At 41.0% G+C, this 23,685-nt stretch overlaps 1 protein-coding gene across 18 annotated transcripts in view; it reads right to left on the reverse strand.

Moving 5' to 3' along the window:
- The window catches only part of epb41l3b (erythrocyte membrane protein band 4.1-like 3b), a 77,914-nt gene that overhangs the window by 9,708 nt on the left and 44,521 nt on the right, over nucleotides 1-23,685 (reverse strand). For 8 of the 18 annotated variants that reach the window (XM_016677455.1, XM_016677449.1, XM_016677453.1 and 5 more), the window contains 18 exons: nucleotides 21,816-21,920; nucleotides 21,539-21,581; nucleotides 21,374-21,449; nucleotides 20,930-21,148; nucleotides 20,189-20,276; nucleotides 17,762-17,806; nucleotides 17,101-17,253; nucleotides 16,305-16,402; nucleotides 14,982-15,157; nucleotides 14,255-14,451; nucleotides 13,380-13,970; nucleotides 9,772-9,825; nucleotides 7,876-7,911; nucleotides 6,384-6,581; nucleotides 4,059-4,106; nucleotides 3,141-3,743; nucleotides 2,245-2,277; nucleotides 1,869-1,934 (listed from right to left, as the gene is read on the reverse strand). In XM_016677455.1, the coding sequence (XP_016532941.1) occupies nucleotides 1,869-1,934; nucleotides 2,245-2,277; nucleotides 3,141-3,743; nucleotides 4,059-4,106; nucleotides 6,384-6,581; nucleotides 7,876-7,911; nucleotides 9,772-9,825; nucleotides 13,380-13,970; nucleotides 14,255-14,451; nucleotides 14,982-15,157; nucleotides 16,305-16,402; nucleotides 17,101-17,253; nucleotides 17,762-17,806; nucleotides 20,189-20,276; nucleotides 20,930-21,148; nucleotides 21,374-21,449; nucleotides 21,539-21,581; nucleotides 21,816-21,920 (2,829 nt within the window). Of the gene's footprint in view, nucleotides 1-1,868; nucleotides 1,935-2,244; nucleotides 2,278-3,140; nucleotides 3,744-4,058; nucleotides 4,107-6,383; nucleotides 6,582-7,496; nucleotides 7,563-7,875; nucleotides 7,912-9,771; nucleotides 9,826-13,379; nucleotides 13,971-14,254; nucleotides 14,452-14,981; nucleotides 15,158-16,304; nucleotides 16,403-17,100; nucleotides 17,254-17,761; nucleotides 17,807-20,188; nucleotides 20,277-20,929; nucleotides 21,149-21,373; nucleotides 21,450-21,538; nucleotides 21,582-21,815; nucleotides 21,921-23,685 lie in introns of all 18 variants that reach the window. The other 10 variants (XM_016677451.1, XM_016677452.1, XM_016677456.1 and 7 more) reach the window with 8 other exon arrangements.

Here is a 23,685-nt window from a genome sequence, read left to right on the forward strand (position 1 = left end):
CAGCCTCCCCTCTAACGCACATGACATCAAATTAGGATAAATAAGCTCCACATGTAAGCCGAAGACGACTGAAATCTCCAAACAAGCAGGCAGTCATGCATTTCTCCCTAATCCAGTGAAGACGAGGCTGCAGATCACAAGGTTTCCATTAACTTCCTGCACCACAGTCACATTACAGGCCCTCTGATCTGAGCAGATGCACAACAGACAGAAGCCACGAGTCGATTAGTGGTAACTGGGTCAGACTGGGTCAACTGGAGAGGATGACAGTCGGAAAGTTGCTTCACTCACTGGATCCTCTTCCTAGTGGAGTAACACAAAAGGCCTGGCAGGATTTACGGAATATTCTTTGATTTTGCATCCTGTGTGGTTCAGTAATTAAATATACCAGTTCCCCCCCAAAAAACTCTTTTTACCACAAAGTTGTGTTTCCGTTATGTAACCCTGAACTTTTAATCTCCGGTTTGTTTGCTATTATCTGCATTTTAATTGATGTTTGCAGAAGGGAAACACAGAGCATCTCCTCTAAAACTTAGGCAAAGTCACTCTAAACTTTGTGCAAATGTGCAACTGTAATGACATTTAGATAAATAATACAAACTCTTAACTTTGTAAGAGTTAAGAGTTTAACTCTCTGTAGTAGAAGAGAGACTAGATGTCCGACTGGGGTTTTTCTTCCAGTGATTACATTACGGAACATATTTAAAATGAGACGCAGACAGCAGGGGGGTTAATTTTTGTCCCTCTGTTGTAAACAGCAACAAAAAAAAGTTTTGAAAATATAACTGATACAGGATGAAATGTTCAACACCATCTTCCCTCAAAGCACCTCCTTAAAACTTCAGGGCAACAACAACAAAAGCAAAACTTTTGTGAAAGTTTGACATCTTAAACCTCAGAAACAACTATTAATTTAAAAGTAAGAGCTTCATACATCACAAAAAACCTTAAGATAGATTAATTAAATCAAATTAGACTCAAGTCGGGTTTTTTTGGCTTGGAATGTGCAGCGATTCCTTTTCCGTGATGGTTCGTCCCCTTTAACAACTTTTCACAGTTTACAATAATCTGTAAGTTTCACCCGACAACAGAAATCAATGTTTTGGCATTTATACACTTTGCCAAAATTAATTTGGCAATTTGGACTTTCATTTTAATCCCTGAAACAAGCTACTGGCAGGGAAAATTCAACGTTTGGTGATAAATTTGTCTCTGCTTTGCTGATCACATCTGAATTCCTGAGGCAATTTAGAAGGTGCTTCTCCTAAAACCTTTTAAAAATACTCAAAAAGTCAAAAATCCGTGCTCTTCCAGCTCACAGTATTCAAACTCAAACAGAAGCATCGGTGATGGAAATATTTCCAGGCTTGGATTGTTCAAATCTAACAATTGCACAGTCCAATTTGAAGTCTTTTAATTTGGTTTTGCAGTGTAACCGCTGTGAAATAACCCCATCTGCAGAACACTGCAGGCTAATCCAGACCAGAACACTTCCTCCTCTGCTTGTAGCGGAGTAAACATGGCGTGTTGGAGCAGCTGAAATTCCTTTAAAACTCGTTACCATTCAGATGTTTGAGGAGTTATAAAGTGAAATAGGTGTAAACTAAGAATAAATCTTAGTTTCTTGGTAAAAACAACAGCTTTTAATATTTTATGACTGGTTTCTCTTCCTCTGCTCCTTAAACTACTGAAGCTGCATGCATGGTTGAGTTTGAAAGTTATATTTGCAAGCATCCAGGAATCTTCATGCAGAAGCAGGAGGAGTGGCGCAGTTTGGTGGAAACATAAAAACAAACATTTCTGATCAATAATTTCTGACTGTTTTAACACCGCAAACTAAGCCGAAGGCTGCAGCGCTCAAAACTGACCTTTGGTTTTGGGGACTCGGCTTCGTTTTCAGTAACGACTACCGCCTTCTCCTGGTCAGCTGATGCCTGCGAATGACAGACGCACCATTGTTTACGCTTTGCATCACAACTTCAAACATCACAGTCTTGATTCTTATCACTCCTGATAAGAAGAGAAGAAAATGTTGAATTAGTTCATGTTCAAGGACACAATGAAGATGCAGGCCTTGCAAAAGTCGAGATGCTTATGAAGCAGAGAGGTGAAAGAAATCCTGAATGTTTGATTTTTAAAAGTGTGAACGTATTCCCACAGCAGGATGCTGCCACCACCGTGTGCTACACATAACTTCTCGTAGTTTTGCAAGGCACTGTCATGATCCAGAGAGCCGGCGTTCACCTTGTGAGAGGGAGAAACCCATCCAGGCGCAGACTGGTGAAACAGCGACGAGTGAACACAAAAGACAGAGAGGAAAGGTAAAGAAAGGACAATAAAACATCACAGTGAACAGCAACAGGTCAGAACAGGTGGAAAAATAAAGATATGAAGGCAGCTGATTGTATGGAAAACCAATATGAAGCACAAAATCTGGATTCAGAATCCACTGGGAACATTTTTCAGGTAGATCCATACAACAGATTAATGACCTGTCCTTCAGGGCGGAGGAGAGGATTTTGGAGGATGTGGTGGGAAAAACTACAACTGGAGCTATGAAGTAGAGGTGCACCAATTTATCGGCCAGCTGAAACATGTTTTGGGAGATCAGCCGACACTTACATGTGAAGCTGATCTTATCTACTGCAGAAATTATCTACTGTCTGATCCTGATCCCAGTGAGAGGAGAAGATGACATGAATGCAAACATGCACATCATGTCTGCAGTTAATATTAGTATCGGCCAAAATTCGAATCAGCAGGTTGGGATTTTTAAAGGTAAATTGGCCAGAAAACTGCAATCGGTGCACCGCTACTATGAAGGCACCCTTTAAGGGAAATGGGAAGAAGGAATGATTTAGCTGAAAAAAAAAGAAAACTGGACTAAAGTCGGTCAGAGCTCCTGGCAGGTTCCTCATCGATGGGAGAGAGCTGCTCAAGCATGGAAAGCTGCTCAATAAAATGCAAAACAAACCTTAAAAAAAAGACTCTGGGTTAAAAAACGAGCAACAGAAAGCGGCGGTTAGCCTCCTGAGGATTATTAGCCATGCTGGGTTGTTCTGTTAAACCGATGCGGCGATGGGGGGGTTGTGGGTGGGCGGGGCATGGAGGGCGGTTTGCTTTGGGTTTTCATACAGTACCACAGCTAAGGACGCAGAAACCGTAACGTGAGTCGGACTCGACTTCGGCTGGATTCCTTCGGCTTTCTGCTGCGGCTCATCCAAAGTCTTCAGCTCCTCCACTTTCTTTGTAAACACGCCGACGAACTCTGAACTTTCCACCTTCTCCTCGGAAATCCACGACGCCATTGCTTTCTTCGGCGAGTCGACACCTTTAGTCTGACTCACGTCGCCATTTTTAATCTCAGCTTTTCGCGAAGCTTGGCGTTTCTGCTCCTCGAAGCCGTCAGTTTCCGCCAGTCCTTCTTTTTCGCTTGTTTCTTCGTCCTCTTTGTTCTCCGCCTGCTTAAAGATGATGAGCGTGCCCTTCTTGTCGGTGATGGCCTGCGACACTTCCTGTCTCACCGCTCCAGGGCTGACCTTGGTCGCTGACTTGTCCGATGCCTCTTCCTCTTCCTCCTGGGAGTCCGGGGTTTTGCCCCCCGCCTCCTCCCTCAGGGTCCCGTCCACAAAGACGTCGTCGTCCATGGTGGTGGACAGGCTAATGCCGTGGGGCCCCGAGGATCTGGCCCCGTCTGTCACAACGCTATCCGCCACGTATTTCACCAGAAATCCCGCCGCAGCCTGGGGAGAAACTCCACTCGTTGGAAAAAAGGAACGGCTCAGGTTAAAAGGACAGAGGGCGTCACGCAACGAGAACCAGGCGGACGCACAAACGCAGGCTGAGCTCCACAAGCATCCGGATACAATTTACCTTTCAATCATAAAAATATAATTAACTTCATCTGATCAGAACGGTTGGGACTTCGGGTTTACTTTCACATCAGATTAATTCACTGGTTAAAATCATATTCGGCAGGATCTGCATACTTGTGGAGCTGGAAAGACACAGCAACACGTAGAAACGTCCAAAACGCCCAGAAACAGGAAGTAGCTCACCACAGTGTCTTTAGGTCCCACTTCCTGCTTCGTCTGCTCATCTTTCGCCTGAAAGGAAACAGAAAAAGTTTGACAACATTCAAATCAAATGGGAAACATTCAGGGTTTAAATCTCCACCAGAGGCGCTGCTATTAGATCTGCACTTAAAGAAAAAAGATTATCCAGCTTTCAAAAACTGAGATAATTTGTTACATGTAATCTAATTAAGTTTACCCAAGTAAATACATTGGGTTAATTAATTTGTCATGTTAGACAAAGGTAAATAAATTAAGATTGGCAAACTTAATTCGATTTTATGTAACAAATTAAGTCATTTTTAAAGTTGGAGCTTGATTCTCTTCTTTCAGTCAGTTTTAGTCAAAATGTGAAACTTATTGCTGATATTAGATTAGAGACTTTATTAGTTGACAAATTCATATGCCAACCATTTGCTGATGAGAAAATGTGACCAACCAGTAATCTAACTGAAAACACAAAGTGCAAAGTGAATTATATTGTTAAGGAACACTGTAAAAAACAAACAAAAAACACCGCGCAATGTTAATACATTAAGAAACCTTAAAATATACAAAACCTGTGATGTGAGAATTTTTATTCAGCATTGGAAAAATATCTCGTGAAAAAAATATATTTTTAATCTTGTAATTCCAGAAACTTCATTAGAAATTCTTGACTTTTGTTTTCCTGATAAGAGAATAGATAGAGAGATAAGAGAGGACAGACGTCTAAATCTGTCAGTCTGTTCAAAATGAGAAAAAAAGAGAACATCCTGATGCGCTTTTATCTTCATTAATACTGCAGTGACAGCTATTTGCCCAAACTTGCCCATATCTACAATCTGGGCAATAACAGAAAAGTTTAAAACAACAAACTGTGACGAAAACTGTTGAAAGTTGAACAGCGTTTCTCTCACTTTCAACACAGTTACCAACTGGATGGTTTTTAAATAAAGCAAATAAGATGTGTCTAAATAAATATGCGCAAGAACTTAAAAGCACTTCATTGTAAAAGAAAGTCTAAATGCGTCTAAAATGTTGTAAATCTGTAAATACCAGCAACTCCACAGAGAAATCTGTGAAAAACCATCATTTAACCCCAAACCGTCAGTTTCTCCTCTGCCGTTTACGGCCCTAAGGGAGTCCAAGTCGAGATTTCTGGGGCAAATCATCAGTTTCTACAGAAAACCTCTGAGAGGTGGAAATCATACCATCCAAACAAAGCAATGAAAGAAATTCGGAGCTCTTTTGTCAAACGGTCAACAGAAGCAGAATCAATAATGCCGCGCTCCGCCCATAACGGCCGCACGTCCCATTGTTCAGAAACTAAACCCGATAGACCAGCTGACGATTAGAGTCCAGATCAGTCCTAAAGTCAAACAGACAGACGGACAGACGGCTGGTCGAACCGGCAGCTACATCCCCACAAAGAGACGCCAGAATCCAAAAACACTCACATGTGATGAGAAAGAAGCGAGTCTGAGCTTTGTGTTAAAGATTTAGCTTTGGGGCTGGGCGATGAGTCGAGTTTTGGCTTTTGAAGATTTAATGTGTGGAAAATCTGGATTTTATTTTTTTTTTCCACCAACCGTCATCGGGTTCCCGTCGTTCAGTGACGTCAGCACGGCCGAGGCGGCCATCTTGTTTTACAACTTTATTTGGACTTTGAATTCAGGTTGATTTTATGAATAATAGGGCCAGGACAAGGCTTTTTATTATTATTATATATAGAATAAAGTCAGAATTTTATGAGAACTGCAGTACAAAAAATAGAACATTTAAATAAGGATGTATCAGCTTTACAGAAAATACTTAATAGAAACACTTTAGCTCTTAAAATATTAACATTAAATTATTACCATTAGCAGGACTTGATGCAAATAACTGCATTTCAAAGAAAGATCCACACAAACTGAGCTATAGTATTAATAAAAAGGGCTAGTTTTAAGTGGAATAACCTCCCAATGGAACAAGACATTTACTCATAAGTTAAAACGTTTTGCTCCACTGACAAAAACTAGTATTTCTTTCATAGATATTAGGGAATTATTTAGTTAAAACAAGCTGTTGAAAAGTTATTTGTGAGTTAGTTTGTCTTATTTCAAGTGTATTAAAGATGTTTGCACTAGATTTTGTGTTTTTACAGAGTATAAAAACTCTCGGAAATCAGACGGATTCTGATGCCAGATAGATTTACACTCCCATAAATCTGAGACCGCCACCCTAAAATATACTCTGCGATGATTCCTGCTGCCTTATTTCACTAAAGACGTCGTTCGCCGACGCCGCGCCCCACACAGACATGCCGTCGCCACGGCTGCAGCTTACGTCCTGCAGCTCCAGCGGCTCGATCATCGGGGCTTCGTCCGATCTGGGCGAGCGCAGAGGCGACGACGACAGCCTCTTCTCCCACTCCGTCAGACCCGGAGCGCCGCAGCCGCCATTGCTACCGGTCTCCAGGAAGGAGCGCTTCAGCTCGCTGATGTTGGTCTGGTGCTTGACCACCTCGGGCGGAGGCTCGGAGTCCTGCGGCCGACGAACCGCGGCACAGGGAGGCAGGGAGGGAGGGAACGAGTCAAGCTTTATATACGCAACAGCAGCTCGTATCTCCAAACGAGGTACGAAGCAGAAAAATCTGAAAGCTGCTTTTCTCTGGGTTCCTACAAACGTTCATGTCAAAACACTACGATCTTTAAGACCGTCTGCAAGTGCAAACACAAAAGCTCCATATGAGTTTTTGGCAGAAATTTCTACAGTGAGACAGCCGCATTAGCAAGCAGATGGATGGATGGAGGGATGGATACAGGAATGAATGGATGAACAACCTTATGGAAAGAGTGAATGGATGGATAGAGGGATGATGAAGCGATGGATGGATGAGTAAACACACGAATGGATGAATGACAGACGGATAAAGAGCTTTTGAAGAATGTGAAAATATAAATTTATTCTCCCTCATCTTATTAAAAGTTAAATTCTGGGTTTTTCCCAGACTGTGTAGGAACCCTGATTTCTGCAGACTTGCACCACAAATACACACACACACACACACACACACACACACACACACCCACACACACACACACACACACACATTGTTACTATGAGGGAAGTGATTTTAAAGGCTCTGCAGAGCCTTTAAACACAAAAATATAAACTTAAATGCTTAGAAGCATTTAAGACCAACTCAGAGAAAAAAAGTTAGAAAAAAAGGTTTCATGCTTTGTGTTTAACCACAACACTCCCACATCTCAAAACAAACCTATTCCAGTTTAATTTTGTTTGTTTTTAAAGAGTCTGAAAGATCACAGCAGCAGCTACTTCAAACCGCAGTCAAGAAAACCGTACGCCACGCTCTGATTTGTCCGCTCATCAGAAGCATTTTTAATTCCTTAAAAGCACCTGCATGCATATTTCAGATGTGCTCCGTTTCTTACCAACCTCTAGCATCAGATTACTGTGCCTGATAAAAACATTTTCCCCTTTTGCTCGTCTTATGAAACTATACTGCGAAAGACAGAGAAAGGGCAAAGGAGATGTTAGGCGCTGCAGTTCAACTCTTGTTTGGAGAAAATGGGAGCTTTGGCTTCTGCTGCATGGGAGTAACTAAAAGGGGGTAAAACAATCATGCCAAAAATAAACAACTTAAAGAGGATAAAATCCGACTCTTGGGTGTGGCTGAATGATAACCCAGACGAAATGGACAATTAGTTAGTTGGCTGTTTGAGGAAAACCAAAGCAGAAAGGAAGGGAAACCAATGAGTGAAAGCTGATTTTGGTTCCAGTCACCCAGCGGGGTCCCACAGCGACCCCGGTGTACCTGAGTCCGCATCTCGGAGTCTTCATCGGCTTCCGACTGACAGCAAGCAAAACGGAGAGAAGAGAGAAGGTGAGAGGAGGCAGAAAGCCGAGAGGCGAGGTTAAATCAGAAAATAGACAGAAAATAAAGAATTGAAGGGAAAAAAAGAATCATTTTTTCAGATCTGGAACACAACAAACACACAACGTCTGGCTGTTAAGGTCTTAACGCTCCGCCTTGAGCCACGTTTCACTTTTAAAACGGACATGAAACCAAGCTGCATAAAGTCAGGTACAGGTAAACCCAGAAGTTTACATACACTGAATAAAAAGACACTTCCTCACTGTCTGAAGTTAATCAGACCAATATACCAAAATTATTTTATCACTATCATAAAAGTGCACCAGTTCATCCTCTCATAATTGTGACAATTAGCAAATAGAAATAATTTCGCAGATTCTAACCAGTAGCCACAAGTGGACACGTGTTTGTCCCAAACCTGAATGTCTTTGGTCCGTTTACCTTTATTTGGCGGCTTGGCGCTTTTTCTGTAAGCTAAACATGAATAAGCAATGAAGCTAGCTAAAAATGCAGTTTTAGATGCCGCATGAACTTTTTATCCTGTGCACGGTTAGGGTAGCGCTTTTACAAGTTTTGTATTTTTTTTTTCTGTTTAGGAATTGAAGTAGTGACGGGACACCCCATCACTTCTCCACTGACTGACCGTGACACCTGCCGCGCTCTTCCCCAGCGTCACACCAGGCTGGGAGATTTAAACTGTTACAGCTAGTCAAAATGTTCAGCTCCTCCTCCTCCAAGTCTCAGACACATCGCCTGAACCTGGAAATCTCCATCCTCATCCTCCCGTGGATCACATGGGTAAGTTTTGCATTTCTGTCTTTATTATTTAGTGTATTTTCTCAAAACTTGGCATCATATGGGTCAGATCTGCTGTTTCTGTGCCATGCGCATCGTGATCCTGCATCATATTTGTGCGGTTAGGTTTGTGAGGTTTATGCGTGTTGGGGATGCGGCTGCGTTCGTGTGGATCAGGTCCGATAATATCCAGCAGGCGCCTCCGACTAACTGACCTAAAACGTTTTGGTCCGATTTGACTTCAGACTGTTAGAAAAAAGGAGCATATGCCGATTTATTTACTTACTTCTGATTTCTATAACTTAAAATTTTAAAAGAAAATAAATGTGGTAGTTTAATTTGTCGTATGCATCTTTGCTTTTTCTTTTAAACCAAAACCAAAGCATTTTTTTAGATAGTATTTTTTTTACTTGTGCCATTTTATTACAGAATGAGGCTGTAACTTGTAATTTGGCTGGATTTAGTGCAAACTAAACAAAGCAGGAGAATTAAAGTAAATTACTTTCAACATGCTTAAACAATCTTTCCCTCAAATTTCCATTAGCTAAAGGGGACACTGTGAAAACTTTTATTATCTTTAAATAACATCTCACAGTGAGTGGAAAAACAGTGTTACGACTAAAGCATGCTACAACTTGAACCCCTATTGAGCCACGTAACAATTTGTTGCATTAAAATAAACAAAAATCCAAACAAAGCAGCAGAAATCATCATGGCTGCTATAAATGGTTTTCTGCGAAATGCATTTCAGATTTTAGTTGGTAAAAACTGATGATTGAGTAGAAAAGTTTAATTTTATTGTAAAACTAATTATAGTTTATGGTATAATGTGCTTTAAAAGGAATTGCATAATAAAGGAAAGGCCCACAGATCAGTGAAATGAAACTAAAAGAACTTATAAAAAAGGAAGATACTCAAAAATAAGGAAGTGCAAAAACAGTAATATCAAAAACAAAAACAAGAACCAAGATGTGCAGACCAACCATTTGAGTGACCTTCTTTTGCTTTTTTTTTTTTTAACTCTCTTTTTGACGTACAAACCTCTGTGGCGGTCATCTCTCCATCACAGGCAAAGTCCGTACGTTCGCTGTCGGTCTGCGATTGCAGACCAAAGCAAAACATTCCGAGAAGCAAACGAGAGAAAGAAGAAGGACCCAACTTGTAAAAAAAAACTACATTTATAATCAACACAGATTTGTTGCTACCACACATGAGAGGCTGTCAGATGATGTCACTGATGTCAGACAAGGAGCACAGCTAAAGTCTGAAACTGACCAAAAACAACATCAACAAAAAAAGAGAAACAAAGCAAGCAGAACAGACTCAGAGGAAGCTGATCGGAAAGTGGACTGTCGCTCAATTTGTGCTGAAGAGGCTGCAACCTTGAACTACAGATTAGAAGTTTACATGCACTCATCTCTAAATTTATAAAGAAGCAATTTGAACTGTTGTTTTTACAGGGTGGACTGGTGACCCAGCAAACAATTTCAATGGTTAAAGAATTAAATGAAACTTTCAGGACGGCAGAGTTGGGCTGCTGTTGAATATAACAGCTGAAGTTTTACGTGAAAGGAAAAAAATGTGTCTTTGTGATTTCTGTTTCAACAACCCCATTATGAAAAGAACTGATAAACACTTTTGTTCTTAGCTTCCATAAAAAAATCTATTGAAACTTGATAAGAAAGCTAAAATATTCACGATCAGTCGTTCGTAGATGGAACCTGGAATAAACAATGCTGCTGCCTGCATGTCGGGCAAAATGACGTGTAAAAGTGGCTGTTTTGATGTGGCAGTTTGAAATGCATTCAGAATAAAAACACATTCATGGGGAGTGAGACTCCTCTGGCACAAAAAACTGAATGCATTTTAAAGCTTTATAAAGTGAAGGAGTTGTGCCCTAATGAAAGTCACTGATTGAACTAGTTTGTCTAAACCAAGAACCTGGCTTTTAAATACGGCTGACTTGCCGATTTTATTTTGTCTGAAAATCTCGTGACGCCCCATCAGTGGGGTGACCATTTTTAACCACTCGTGTGCAGACGTGACCCTGTGGGCCGATCTACCTAATTTTGGGTTTAAAAACTGTTATAATTATTTGTTGCATCACCTTTCCACTCTGGGGAAAAAAAAAAAACAAGACCAAGTTATGTTAGGTTTCACTGCTCGTGATGACTGCCTGCAAACTTCTTATCAGCACTGCGTACACCTGTGGGTAATTTGCAGTAAGTCACGGTATCAGAAGGAAGCTCGTCATCAGATTTGATGAGCAGATTTCGTGGCTGTGCAGTCGCCCGACTTTCAGGCCCTCCCCCTCCTCTCCATGCATGTCAACATGGCGGTGATGTGGAGGTAGCTGGCGATCCTCGTCTCTCTGCATCACTTCATTAAGTGTTTCAAAGCGAGCTGCTGGATGTGAAATAACACATCCTAACAGTCATGATCAACAGAAACATGGTGCAAGTGGTGGATTTTAAAAGTGTGCAGCTTCGGTTGAGTTGGAAAGAGATGCAGGGAGACCGAACGGAGAAATGATGTTAAGTGACAGTTAAATATGGTGTCTTACAAAACTATCCATGTAGACCAATACAAAGTTTGCAAAATTGTGAAGCGGAAGGTATAATTTTCAAAATGTTTTACGATAATATCTGAAAAGTGTGGCGTGCATTTTTACTTGCCAAACAGCTGGAGCTCAGGCAGACTGCACAGAGAGCATCTGTGAACATTGGTTAGATTTAGGTCTGAATTTTGACTCTTTCATTCAAACACATGAACAGACTCCGATCTACGTTCTAGATATCTGAAGAATCGATAATTAAAGTAACCATCAACTAATATAGTTGATAAATGGAGTATATAAGCAACAAAATAAAAATTTTCTGACAGAATAACACACTCAGATCAGTAATTAAACTAAAACTGTAATATATATATATGTACATTTTGCTTTTAAGATAAAAAAAATATCTTCTTTTTTTGTAAATATGTTCTACCCAGGACTCGTTAAGTGGCATTTTTAGTTTCACCTGGTTCAAATTCTGTACAATAATAAAAATCTTTTATTAAGCAACTTCTGTTATTCTATTATTGATCAGATAATCAAAACAATAATCAGTGCTACACTGCCATTCCTGCTCCTTCAAGCAGAAAGAACTGAGCTTTCGTTGATGTTAAAAGTATTTTTACCTACAAATGACCAAGCATTCACTAAAAAAATGTAATTTTACTACATTTTAGGAAATAAATGTTTATTTTCTTATTTCTTATTTAAAAAAGGAATTTAATTTTTGTACAACTTTGCGTTGGTCACAGAAATTCCCAATAAAATACTTTATAATTTCCGGCTGCAACATGAAGAAGCAGAAATGTGAAAACATTCAGGGTGTTTGAATGTTTTTACATTATGTTTTCTGAGCTCTCGCTGAACAGGACCAGTCAGAAATTGGGAGACGATGCGTTAAGTTGAGATGGGTTAGGCACAAAGAAACCAAGTTATAGGAAGACTCGTCTCTAAATAACGAAAGGCCGCTTCTAAAAATCCAACTCTCCTCAGCAGAAAACCGTCTCTTCAGTAGCTGCGTTTCCATCACAAATGTGCGCAAAGTTTTTTATATTCTGATGTCGAAAAAACACAATTTTGCAATCGCGGTGTTTCTATTAAAATGACACGGAAATAAGATACTGCACACAATAAGTTATTAAAATTATTTATGCATGAGATGCATAAATAATTCAGTCGCTCATGACCCATCAGAGGAGACATCGGCGTCTTATTCAGGCACTGGAGCCACAAACCCCGCCTACTTGGGAGCGTCGTTTTGGGGAAACTGTAGAAGAGTTATGACTTCAAAACATTCGAATGACACAACGTTTTATGGACTGTGCGACACTGTGGCAGCTCTAGTGGAGCAGGCTGCACAATGTGCAACGCCAGTGCCTGCAAATAAACTGCTGTGTACAAATTGGCGTAATGCGAATAAAAATGGTTCTGTGGAGGTTTGCGAAAACCATACATTTCCACATGGCTGAAAAATCACCTCATCCTAGCACAAAAGCATTTTATCAAAAAGATGGTGTTTGCATTAAGCTAATTTATTTTAGTAATTCCAATTTGAGCAATTTTATGGTCAATGGAAACACAGCTACTAACTAGCTAATGGATGGTGTCACTGACTGAGTCACATGGGCGACTCTGACGCAAGAATCAAAGCTGCCATTTTTAAAAATTTGCAACAGTGACTCATCCTCATGCCAAACCTTTTTATCGAAAACTCTGAATTTCTTTTAAATTAGCATTAAATTATTTTCAGAACTCCAATTTGCACATTGTTAAGGTCTGATGGAAACACAGCTCATGATCGTGACAAACTAAATTTGACGCCACTGCAGGTAAAACAATCCCGTGTTTGTGTCTAACCCTCTCGTCACGGTGAGGCAGCCAATCAGAAATGAGATGGCGAGACTTGCAGGTTCATCTCTGTCGGCGTGAGTGATGTGTGATGGTTTCAACAGGATGAGACGGCAGAGATGAGGCTCTGAAAGTAGGAGACTGACAGACACTGGGACACAAACGATGTCCAGGTCGGCTCTGAACGATTACAGGGCAGAATCAGGCGTGAAAAGGTCACTCTGGGGTCAGCTGGAACACACACCTCCTCTTCCTCTGAACTGTCATGGTCATGGTAGCCCTGGGCTATGGAGGCGGTCAGGGAGGCTGCCTTGGGCTCCAGGTAGCAGAGGCAGAGCGCCAGCGGGAAGGATAGGGTGAGGGCGTAGGGGACTGAGAAGGAAGTGGTGAGCAGGAAGAAGAAGATGAAGAGGAAGCAGGGGATGAGGGACGGCGACTTGATGGGGAGGAAGTTCTGCGCACACTCTGGGACGAAGCGCATCTCGGACAGATCGGGGAAGGTGATGTAGCCGTCCTCGTCCAGGACGGAGGACAGATCGGGCAGGTGCAGGGAGAAGGAGAAAAGCGTGCCGCCGGCACTGCGCCGCCCGCCCTGCTCCAGGCGCTGCTTGCGGGCGGACAGCAGCAGCGCCTGCTCCTCCAGCAGGGCGGCCTTGCGGTCGGCGCGGGCCTGCCGCCGCTGGCAGCCGCCGCCGCTCTTGGCCGGGCTGACCGACGACGCCCGCTTGCGGCCGCTCTCCCTGCGCCGCCGCCGCACTTTGGTCGAGGAGATGGGGGACGATGGGAGGGAGAGTTCGGAGCGCAGCGGGTCGCTGGCGTACGCAGGGGGGGGGAGCTGGATAATGTATGTGAGAAGCGAAAGGGGGGAAGGAGGCGGTGAGGGGGACACGCATGAGCACACACACGAGTAAAATGTGAGGGTCAAAGGAAGGACAAGAAAAGAAAAGCGAATTAGTAAAGCGGACAAAGGATGAGAAGCCTGACTATTGCAGAGGGTTAAGCTGAAAGCAACTGGGAGTTTTACATCAGCCATCAATAAAGAAACAAATAAACAGGAAGCAAGAAACAACAGGAAGTCTGAGTATACGCCTCGGTGAGAGCCGTTGGACAAATCTTTACCTTCGTGTCGTGTCTGAGTGGCGTCGTGGAGGCGGTCTCCGCGGCAACTTCCTGCGCATCCTCCTGCTCCGCATTCTCCTCCTCCGCCTTCTTCTCTGTCGTTACCGTGGTGATGATGTCCTCCTTGGTGATGACTTTGGGCACCCCGTCTGCAGCGCTGCCCTTCACGGGAGTCTCATGGTTCTCCGTGATGGGAGCTGAGGAGAAAGACGGAAGAGACGGCCTTTAATCTGGGATTATCTGGGACTGCGACAGTTTTAAAGAAACAAAGACTCTGGTTTACTTTTAGCAACAAAAAAAAGAAAAGAAGAAAAAGAAATAAGTTGTGTACACAAACAGATATTAGTGATCTAAAATATCCATTCTAATTTCTTATTATTTTCGTCTGGATTGAAGAAAAGTGAAAAAATACTTCATCTAAACAGGATCTAGGTCAGTCTTCATTTAAAAACATTTGCTGCCTTTTAATACTGCTTTAAAAGCAGATTTGGGTGAAACAAGTCAGCAGTTGTAGTTTTGTCCTAATTTGTGTAATTTTTGTGGCCAGGGGCAGGAGAGCCACACAAAATTAGTCCAGTGGCCCCAATTGGCCCCCGAGCCTCACTTTGAACACCTTTGCTCAAGAGGAAGCTGAGGAAGGCTTCTTCCTTCAGACCTCAGCTGCACTGACGCAGTAACAAACTGAAACCGAGCCTGAATGCAGAGTCTGCAGGCAGGACAATCTGACCTCCGTCTAAGCTGCGGGACATGTTGTAGCGTTTGCTGGAGGAGCGCTCAAACAGCGGCGCCGGCCTGGCGATCTGCGCGCTGGCCCTCCGTGTCTGAGCCTGGGTTCTGCCGCTGTAGCGAAACTTGGAGCCGAGGCTGAGGAACTTCTTCGGCGGCGCCTCAGGAGACACGAGCCTGTGACAAGTTACAGACAAGCGCATTAGTCAAACCAGAAATAAAACACCGATTTGAGCCACGGCAGTAAAAGCGCTCATTTAAATGCGTCTCCAAGGAGCCCCCAGGCCGACTTCGCTACACCAAATGACTCGAGAGAACGCATTTTAGCTCGAAGCAGCAACTTTACATCATGAACTACGACGAGGCTCAGCAGAGTCTCTGCTTCACAGGAAGGAAATCCAGTACAGTGACACAAGCAGGAAAGTGCAAAGCAGGCTTGGCTCCCTCAAATTTAAATACCGCACAGAGAGAATTAATGTCATTTTACTTCATTCATATTTAAAACCCAACTTGCCTAGAAATTTATTATTTTTCAAAGTTCAGCGTATTTTATTGGGATTTTATGTAACATACCACCACAATATGTACATAAAAATCTGTGACATACCTTTGTATTAAATCTGCTGTACTGCAAGTAAATGCTTTCAAAAGGCCAGATTTATTCTCAGCATAAATGGAGCTGCTCTGTGTACAAATCATGTATGTTTGTTCTTCATTTAGGGGTATCAAATTATCAGGGTTTTCTTAAATAGAAACTTTTCACGAGATAGCAAAGAAATACAGAAGTCTAGTCTTGAAGTGGCAAATGCATGAACTAGTTCTTCAGGATGACTGGTGGTGAAAAGAGGAAATCCTAGAAATGTGTTTATTATGGGACTAAAATGACATATTCTGGTCAAAAATAACAAAAAGGTTTTTTACTTTATTATTGAAGGCCAATTTAATGCAGATCAAGTTTAATGTCATCCAGGTTTTGATGTTTTCTACACCTGCATGTAATCTACCTAAAACTTTGGATTCATCAGGATTTATATGTAGATATATCTGAGTGTCATCAGCATAACAGTGAAAACATAAAGTAATTAAACTGATCCAAGCACAGAGCCCTGTGGTACTCCACAAATAACCCTGGAGTGGGAAGAAGATTTATCGTTCACATGAACAAACTGGAATTTTTGTGTTGATCTATTTCATAAAATCTCAATAGAAAAGCAGGAGTTTTCTGTGGCAATGCGACAGCGTTCAAGTGGCAAAGACATTTTACCAAGACGCTACAGTTGAGGCAGGTTTGGCAAATAGTTTTTAACCAGAAGTAAACTGTTACCTGAAGAAGGTGTGGTGCTCCACGCAGACCTTCCATAGCCTTTTGGCAGCGCGATGGTTTGGGAGCTTGAAACCAATCGTACTTTCAAACTGCTCAAACTGCAACAGACACAACAAAAAAATACAAACTTCTTGTTTTTATTGTCATTAAAACCCTGAAGAATATCCCCTAATCATATTACATGAACTGATTAATCGTGATTAATTGATCATTGAATTCATCGTTAACAAATTTAGTAATCAATCGTTGGTGTACAGACTGCAAACAATGCCATTTGCTAAAAGAACATTTTCAGAGCTGTAATTATGCAAAGACTGAACAAAATATATTCACATTTTGCATTTAAGATAAAAAAATTCTAGTTTTTCTGAAAACATGCTTGGCCCACCACTCAAATTACACAGTTTTTGTTTCACCCCTTTTTGTACAAAAGTGCTTAAATTGTTAAATGAAAAACCTGCAGAATGTCACAATTTTTTTTACCTGATTAACTGACTAATCGTCAGAATATTTCATTATTAAAATGATTGGTAGATGCAGCACTATGCTAGTTTAACTTTCTCGTTAACCATCTCAACAAAGCCCTACCTTCAAATTCAATGTCCCAATTCAACATTTAATGATTAAAGAGGCAAACCGTGATAAACTATGAAACATTAGCATTCCTACAATGTGATTTCTAGAATGTTTGACAGAGTAGTTTCCGTTTCATCCAAATTTTCACATTTTAAGAACCTCTGGGTTTAAATTTCCTGAGGAATCATGTATGACTTTAGCAGTCTGCTGCGGTTTTTACCTCGCCGGGTCGGATTTTGATGTAAAAGTTGTTCCTCTTGTAGGAGATCTTGAGGATTTTGGGCCACGCGAACCTGTTGATCCGCAGCCTGTCTCTGTAGATGAGGAGGCCGCTCGCACAAACTCCCAGCATGATCTCTACGCCTTCAGAGTCCTGCGACAACGACACGGTGAGAAAAGACATGAGCACATGTCTGTTTCAGGAGGCTGGAGGAAAACCCACCCAACTGCATCACTCCCCTCTGTAACCCACAGCAAATAAACTTTCATAAACTCTTCGGCATGTACGGGAAGTGTTCAGGCGTCACAGCAGGACAAAGTGGAAATGTAAAAGAAAAAGGTTTGTGGTGATGACAGGGGGTTGAGCAGGCAGGCATGGAGCGGAGTCAGGCGTGAGGTTCTCTAATCTCCTCTATGCACGCGGCGGCGACACTGAATGGCGGCTAGAGGGGCGCCGACCGGCAACAGTGAAGGATTTTAGGAAAAAAATAAAGATGATGCTCTTCACTGTACAAGCATGAAATGGCTGGCTGAATCCAACGAGGGATCCAAGTGGGAGCAACCAATCTCGAGTGATAAGTGGGTTGTGTTGTGAGGAGCCATGCACAAGTGGAAAACACACTCACTCAGGTAGTGTAAGCACATGGAAAGCGGCCTCTTACCTCTCCCTCAGCTGGAGCCAAGCTCTCATAGAGATTCCCTACCAACTTTGCATTTCATGAGAGAGGAGAGAAGACAAAAGAGGAAGCTCTTCTGATATGTACATATTTTCTTGTGTATCAAAACTGTAACTAACGGAGGCGGTGCTGATCCCCGACGTCTATTCAGTTCGATCAAAGCCACTTCCTCATCTCTGTCATCTCGTCCGCATCGCTCACTCACAGGCCCATTCTGACTTTCAAAGCTCTTTTTGATAATCCGTTTTATGCTCTCTCTCTTTCCTGCCTGTTGTTCTGATGCTGCTTTTGATGCCGGTGGAAGAGAAACAGTAAAAGAATAAAAAACATAAATAAATAAATAAATAAATAAAAACTAAACTTAGAAAAAAAAAAAAGTCAAGCTGGGCTCCAGATCTGCTCAGGCAAACCCACAGAGACAGCAGTGAGTCGGCCGGTGCAGAAGCAACATTAGACGATGTCAGACCAAGGGGTTACCGTGGCAGCCATGATGTTTGTCAAGCGGGTGTGCTGTGAGGCATCACAAGTAACGTTATGGGTGAAAAATGTGTGGGAAGAAACAGATGAAACATTTTTGGGACGTCTCGTATTTAGGAACGATTTGTATCGGATTTCCTGACGAACCTCAACTCTTTACATCTCACTAAGCAGGACAAATTGAAATAAGTTCGATCATTTCCATTCTGATGATTAATAATTTTTTATTAATCATCAGACATCAAAATACATTTTATTTCTGGTTTCATGAGTTGCAGGCGGTTTTTATTACTGATTTATTTATCATTTTTGCTTATCATATTTTATTTAAGATATATAAAATATCTTCTGGCTTCAGTATTAAGTGTTCCTAACAAAATTAAAGTTCATTGATCATTGTTAGGGCAAACTTGCATTATTAAGCCATTGTTATTACTTTAAAATAGTCTCAAAACAACAATATTATCATTTATTGCAATACGTTTTCTGGACGCTTCATCACCCAGTAAAATTTGTTATTTTGAAAGTTATTGTCTCCTGATATCAGCTGTTGGCTTACTGGGATTTTTAGTCACTCAAACGAACAATAAAATAAAATACAATAAAAAAAACTCCCTAGTTATATGCGTACATCTTGTGTAACTGGAATCTAGTCTATGTACATTATTCTTTTTTAAGTAAGCAGAAGTTTTCCACACTAACTTTAGTGTTGTTTTTTTTTGTTGTTGTTTACAAATGTTGCTAAAGAGACTGTATTGGCTGCTGCAGTTTTCCCAGACAGCTTTGGATTCAGGGAAAAGCTACACAAAGAGCAGCTGAATCACTAGTCATTACATTTTATGACGTTCAAAGAAAGTGTCTCAGTTTATGAAGGGGGAGAGAAACTTTTTCTAGACGTTTTCGTCAGGAGATGATTAAGATTTTAAGCCCAATTCTAAAATCATACCAAAACAAGCAAAATAAAAAAAAGGAAAACATGCTTGTACTTTCTTTCTACTGCACCAAAAAGCTGTGCATAAATACATTGTCAGCAGGAGCACGTCTAGAGTTTCTCTGTAGCTGCATCGAGTCAGATGAATGTAGAGAAGGATGGACAGATAAGACTGCAATGAATCAAATTTAGAGAAAAACTCAATAATCCCCCACAAACAAACCAACAGAGACAATAAATACTTCAATAATGTACATAAAAAGATAAAAATGTAATTTTCCAGCCTGCCCTCATAGCGTCTTCACTTATAGCGCCAGAACAAGAGCAACACAAAAAGTGGGAGCGGTGCCGATATGTGACCGATTCTCTAAAAACGGCTGGAAAAAAACAGGCAAATGGTTGTGACCCATGAGGAAGAACATGCTAATAAAACATGTTATGTTGATGACCATGTGATCAGCAGGTGGTGAGAGAGCGAGTCATGTAATGACCAGAGAAGGAGCAAAGAAGGGGCAGCTGGAATCGATATTAACAGAATCAATATTTGGATCAATATTTGATTTATCAAGCTATTTATCCATATTCAAGAAAAATAAGTTCCTTTCAATTTAGCTGCTTGATCTCTGGAGTCCTGACAGGTAAACTAATATAGTTTTTCTCAAATTTTAGAAATAAATTACCTAAATGAAATGCTAGTTCTGGATAAGCAATAGCAACCTGCCATTAGAAACAAACAACAAAAAGTACAAATTTCTCATGAAAATTAAGATTGTAGCTGCTGATTCTTTTCCTACACAAACAAAACCCAGAAAAGTATTTATCTGGATGACAATAACTGTTTATAACAGTTACTTTTTATGCCTTTTAAAATTAAAATACCAGAGCAGGTGCTTTTTGAGTTCATTATTAATTCACCAGTGGGCCGTTGCATTGGTTTTCGTGTTGAGTGATAAAGTAACAGAAGGAATAATAAATCAGGAGTTACCACTCTGTCGGCTCGTTACCTTAGCGTGATGGAGGTCGACCCCGTACATCGACAGCTTTTTGGCATTTTCCAGGAAGTGGATTTCGGCTTCAGCTGGTGTCATCCCCCTGCAGCAAAAACATAAGACAAATACTAGCTACCAAAATATCCTCGTGAATCAAAACAGAAAAACAATCTGTGCATGTACATTTAAAATCCGATCAGAGGCTCTATTTTATGCTGCATTTGTGCAGCAAATTAGTTTTTTTGTCTTATGGAAAGCTTCACCTCTTAAAACTGACAAACATTTGAATTACATCACTGTTACTAATCTATTTACAACTTTTTTTTTATAAATAAATTGTTTTAAGACGATGCACATGTAAGATGATTATTATTATTATTATTCAACTCCTTTCTAAGCTCTTTCTAAGAGAGTATTACACACAACTCATTATAATCCAGTGAAAATCGAGAGAGCAAGAAAAAAAACACAAGAGGATAAATTGGATGAACAATGATTTACAGATTCCAAATTAAACTATTTTGCTGTATGATAATAGCAGATGCATAGATAATATGCAGTATATTACTGAAGAGATGAAAACAACAAATGTCTTAAGAAATAAGTCTTTAATTTAAAAAACAAAACATGGCCATCGAGTGCTCTCCACTTGGCAATATTGGCCCAAATGGCGAAAAGTTTGATTACTGACTTAATCAATAAATGCTTTCATTAATAAAGCATAACAAAACCACGGCTAAAGAGTCAGACACCAACTTGTAGGTCTTGTGGAGCTCCATGACCTTCTCCTCCAGCTCTTTGGTCTGGTTGGGCGCGAAGCGGATTTCGCTGATGTAGTCGCTGCCCAGCTCGTCCAGGTCGTAGTCTCCGAGTTCAGACTGCACCGTGTAGGAGCCCAGCAGCGTGTGGGTGGCAAAGGAACAAGGCAGGCGACCCGAAACAACGTCATCCCTCAGCTGCAAACACAGGTAGTACCTGGGAGGAATTAAAGACAAGCAGGTTTCAATCCACAGCGGTATTCTCATGTCGTACTCGGTTTAGCTCAAGCTCCAGAACAGTATTAATTACTTTTAATTAACTGCACCATGGACTGTGGTAGTCACTCAAATTCTCTTCCTAACAGCAGAATAATTAGTCCTAGAAATCAGTAGTAATTAGAAAACATGATACATGACCTTTGTAAATCAGCAGCTGACTCACCTTGTTAAGTCCTCTCTCAGTTGCGACGGGTCCGGCGGGTAAAACTTGACGTTAAAAGAAAAGTTCCAGGGTCCGTCTGCGACGCAGAAAGAGTGAGAGATAAACCACAGTTAGGATTTAGCAGGTTAGTGGTACAACAGGTTAGTCACTGGGATTTGGACGTACTCCGGATCTGCTTCTTAAGCTCTTTGGAAGGGTCCAACCAGTTCTGCAAAACCACATAAGAAAAAAGTTACAACCAGTTTCTACACAAATTACATAGAGACGTACTTCTTAAAAGTAGGAGATCTTAACCAGTGTGTCTCACTGACTTACTTTCAAAATCTAATCGAGGAAAAGTTACTGTACTTCAGCTTGAATTAATACGTTACAGCTTGTGAACAACTTTATAGTTTCATACGGGTGGAAGGAGGGAATCACAAGTTAATTGTTTTCAGATTACCTTCTGACTCTCTACGTCTCTGTATGTGATGCCAAAGTAGTCCTTCTCCAGCAGGTTCAGGTGTTCACACACCTTATCAAAGAGCACTTGGCCTTTGGCTCGTTTCTGTGAGAAGAAAACCAAAAACTTGTTTTAAACTTGTATCAATTCATATATATCCTTGAAATAAAAAATACAGTTTCATCCAGATTTTGAGGGCAATGCAACTTATTTAAAGGTGACCTATTATGGTTCCTTGAACGGGTTAGGACAGGCCTATAAGCGATACAAAACATGTTCACTACATTTTGGCACAAAATCATCCTTGATGAGATTTTAGTTTGCTCAGTTCTTCCTAGTCTGAGATGTTTTAGGGCATCCTGTCACTTTAAATCCAAATAAGCTGCTCAGTGAGGCTCAACAATCAGGAAGTTTTTGAAACTGCTCATTTTCCAGACACCAAAAATCAGTAACTTTTAGCCAAAAAATGCTGAGTGTTTTTTAAAGTGGTTGGGTTGTTTTTAGAAGAAGCTGAGACACAAATAAAAGCATGAAAACGAGCAAAAGGTGATTCTGTATAACGCTTCCCCTTTGATGTGTTTGATTGCCGTTTACTTTTCTTTTTAAACACTGACGAGACGAGTGACGTCTCATTTATGTGATCAAAACATCTACACTTAAATTTTGAGAACATTTTTTGTCTTTACACATGCAGAAGCACCCACACCTCCAAATGGCACATACAGCTCTGTAAAACAAATAATAGCCCACTTCACTGAACCCTATTGAAAACCTCCTGGTTTTTCCACCAAATATTGATTGCTGAACTCTTCCTGATTGTCGTTTCTAAATCAATACAAACTTGTTTTCTGTGCATTATTTGAAAGCACATTGTTTTTTGACCATTTCTCATTTTCTGCAAATAAATACTACATTTTTGCTTTGACTATCGGAGGCATGTTGTCAGCAGTTCATAGAATAAAAGAACAAAGTTAATTTTACTCAAACATATAATTATGTATTATAATTATACATATTGAAGCTGGCTTTACAGACACGCAAACAAAAAACGCTGTGATGTACAAAACCTCTCGGATCAGTCAAGCAGCTATGGAAAAGATAAGGACCCAGTAACCAGAGTAAGCAAGAGGTGAACTGTCTGGATGTCTGCGCCAGGGGAAAACAAAAGAATCTGGAAGGTAAACTGACCTCAAATCAGATGAGGAACATTGATCTTGATCAACTGTGTCTAAACATAGAACGTAAACAGGAACAGACTCACAGTGATCTTGTAGGAGAAGTGAGACTGCACAGTCAGACACTTATTTGGAAAACAAAATACCATTTTCATAACCCATATCATCTGAAGGCCACTTTCTGCACAAGTCGTTGCACAAACAGAAAGTCAGCAAATATAGTTTTAGATTTCTCAGCTGCACCACATCATAAATTTAAGACGCTTGACTAATAGTGGTTAAAAATAGAGAGAATTGTGAGGATACTTTCATCCTGTACAGCCACATACTATCCAGTAAGCACAGAAAGAAAAGTCTGAAGGTAAGAAGACCTTCACAAATTTAATATCATCATCTGGGAGATGCCGGGGATTTCATTTTCCCTCTATCACAACCTAACAGAGTGAGAAGTGCAGCTGTGGGAGCTTCAGCAGCTCCGTGTCGCAGAGAATGATAGGAAACGATTAGCCTGGGCTGCTTCCCACAGGGGCCAGCTGAGCTGAGCTGGAAAACTACAAGGTCAGGGGGATAAAAGTGTCAAGACTTGACGTCCCGGACCAGTCTCAGATGGGGGATGGAGGCTGGGAGGAGGAAGCCTCTCTGGTAATTAGTTTTCCGACCTCAGCTGGACTGGTCCTGTCTCATCTCTGCTGGGT

The sequence above is a fragment of the Poecilia formosa genome, unplaced genomic scaffold (assembly GCF_000485575.1).
Source record: "Poecilia formosa unplaced genomic scaffold, Poecilia_formosa-5.1.2 Scaffold156, whole genome shotgun sequence".
Lineage (NCBI taxonomy): Eukaryota > Metazoa > Chordata > Actinopteri > Cyprinodontiformes > Poeciliidae > Poecilia > Poecilia formosa.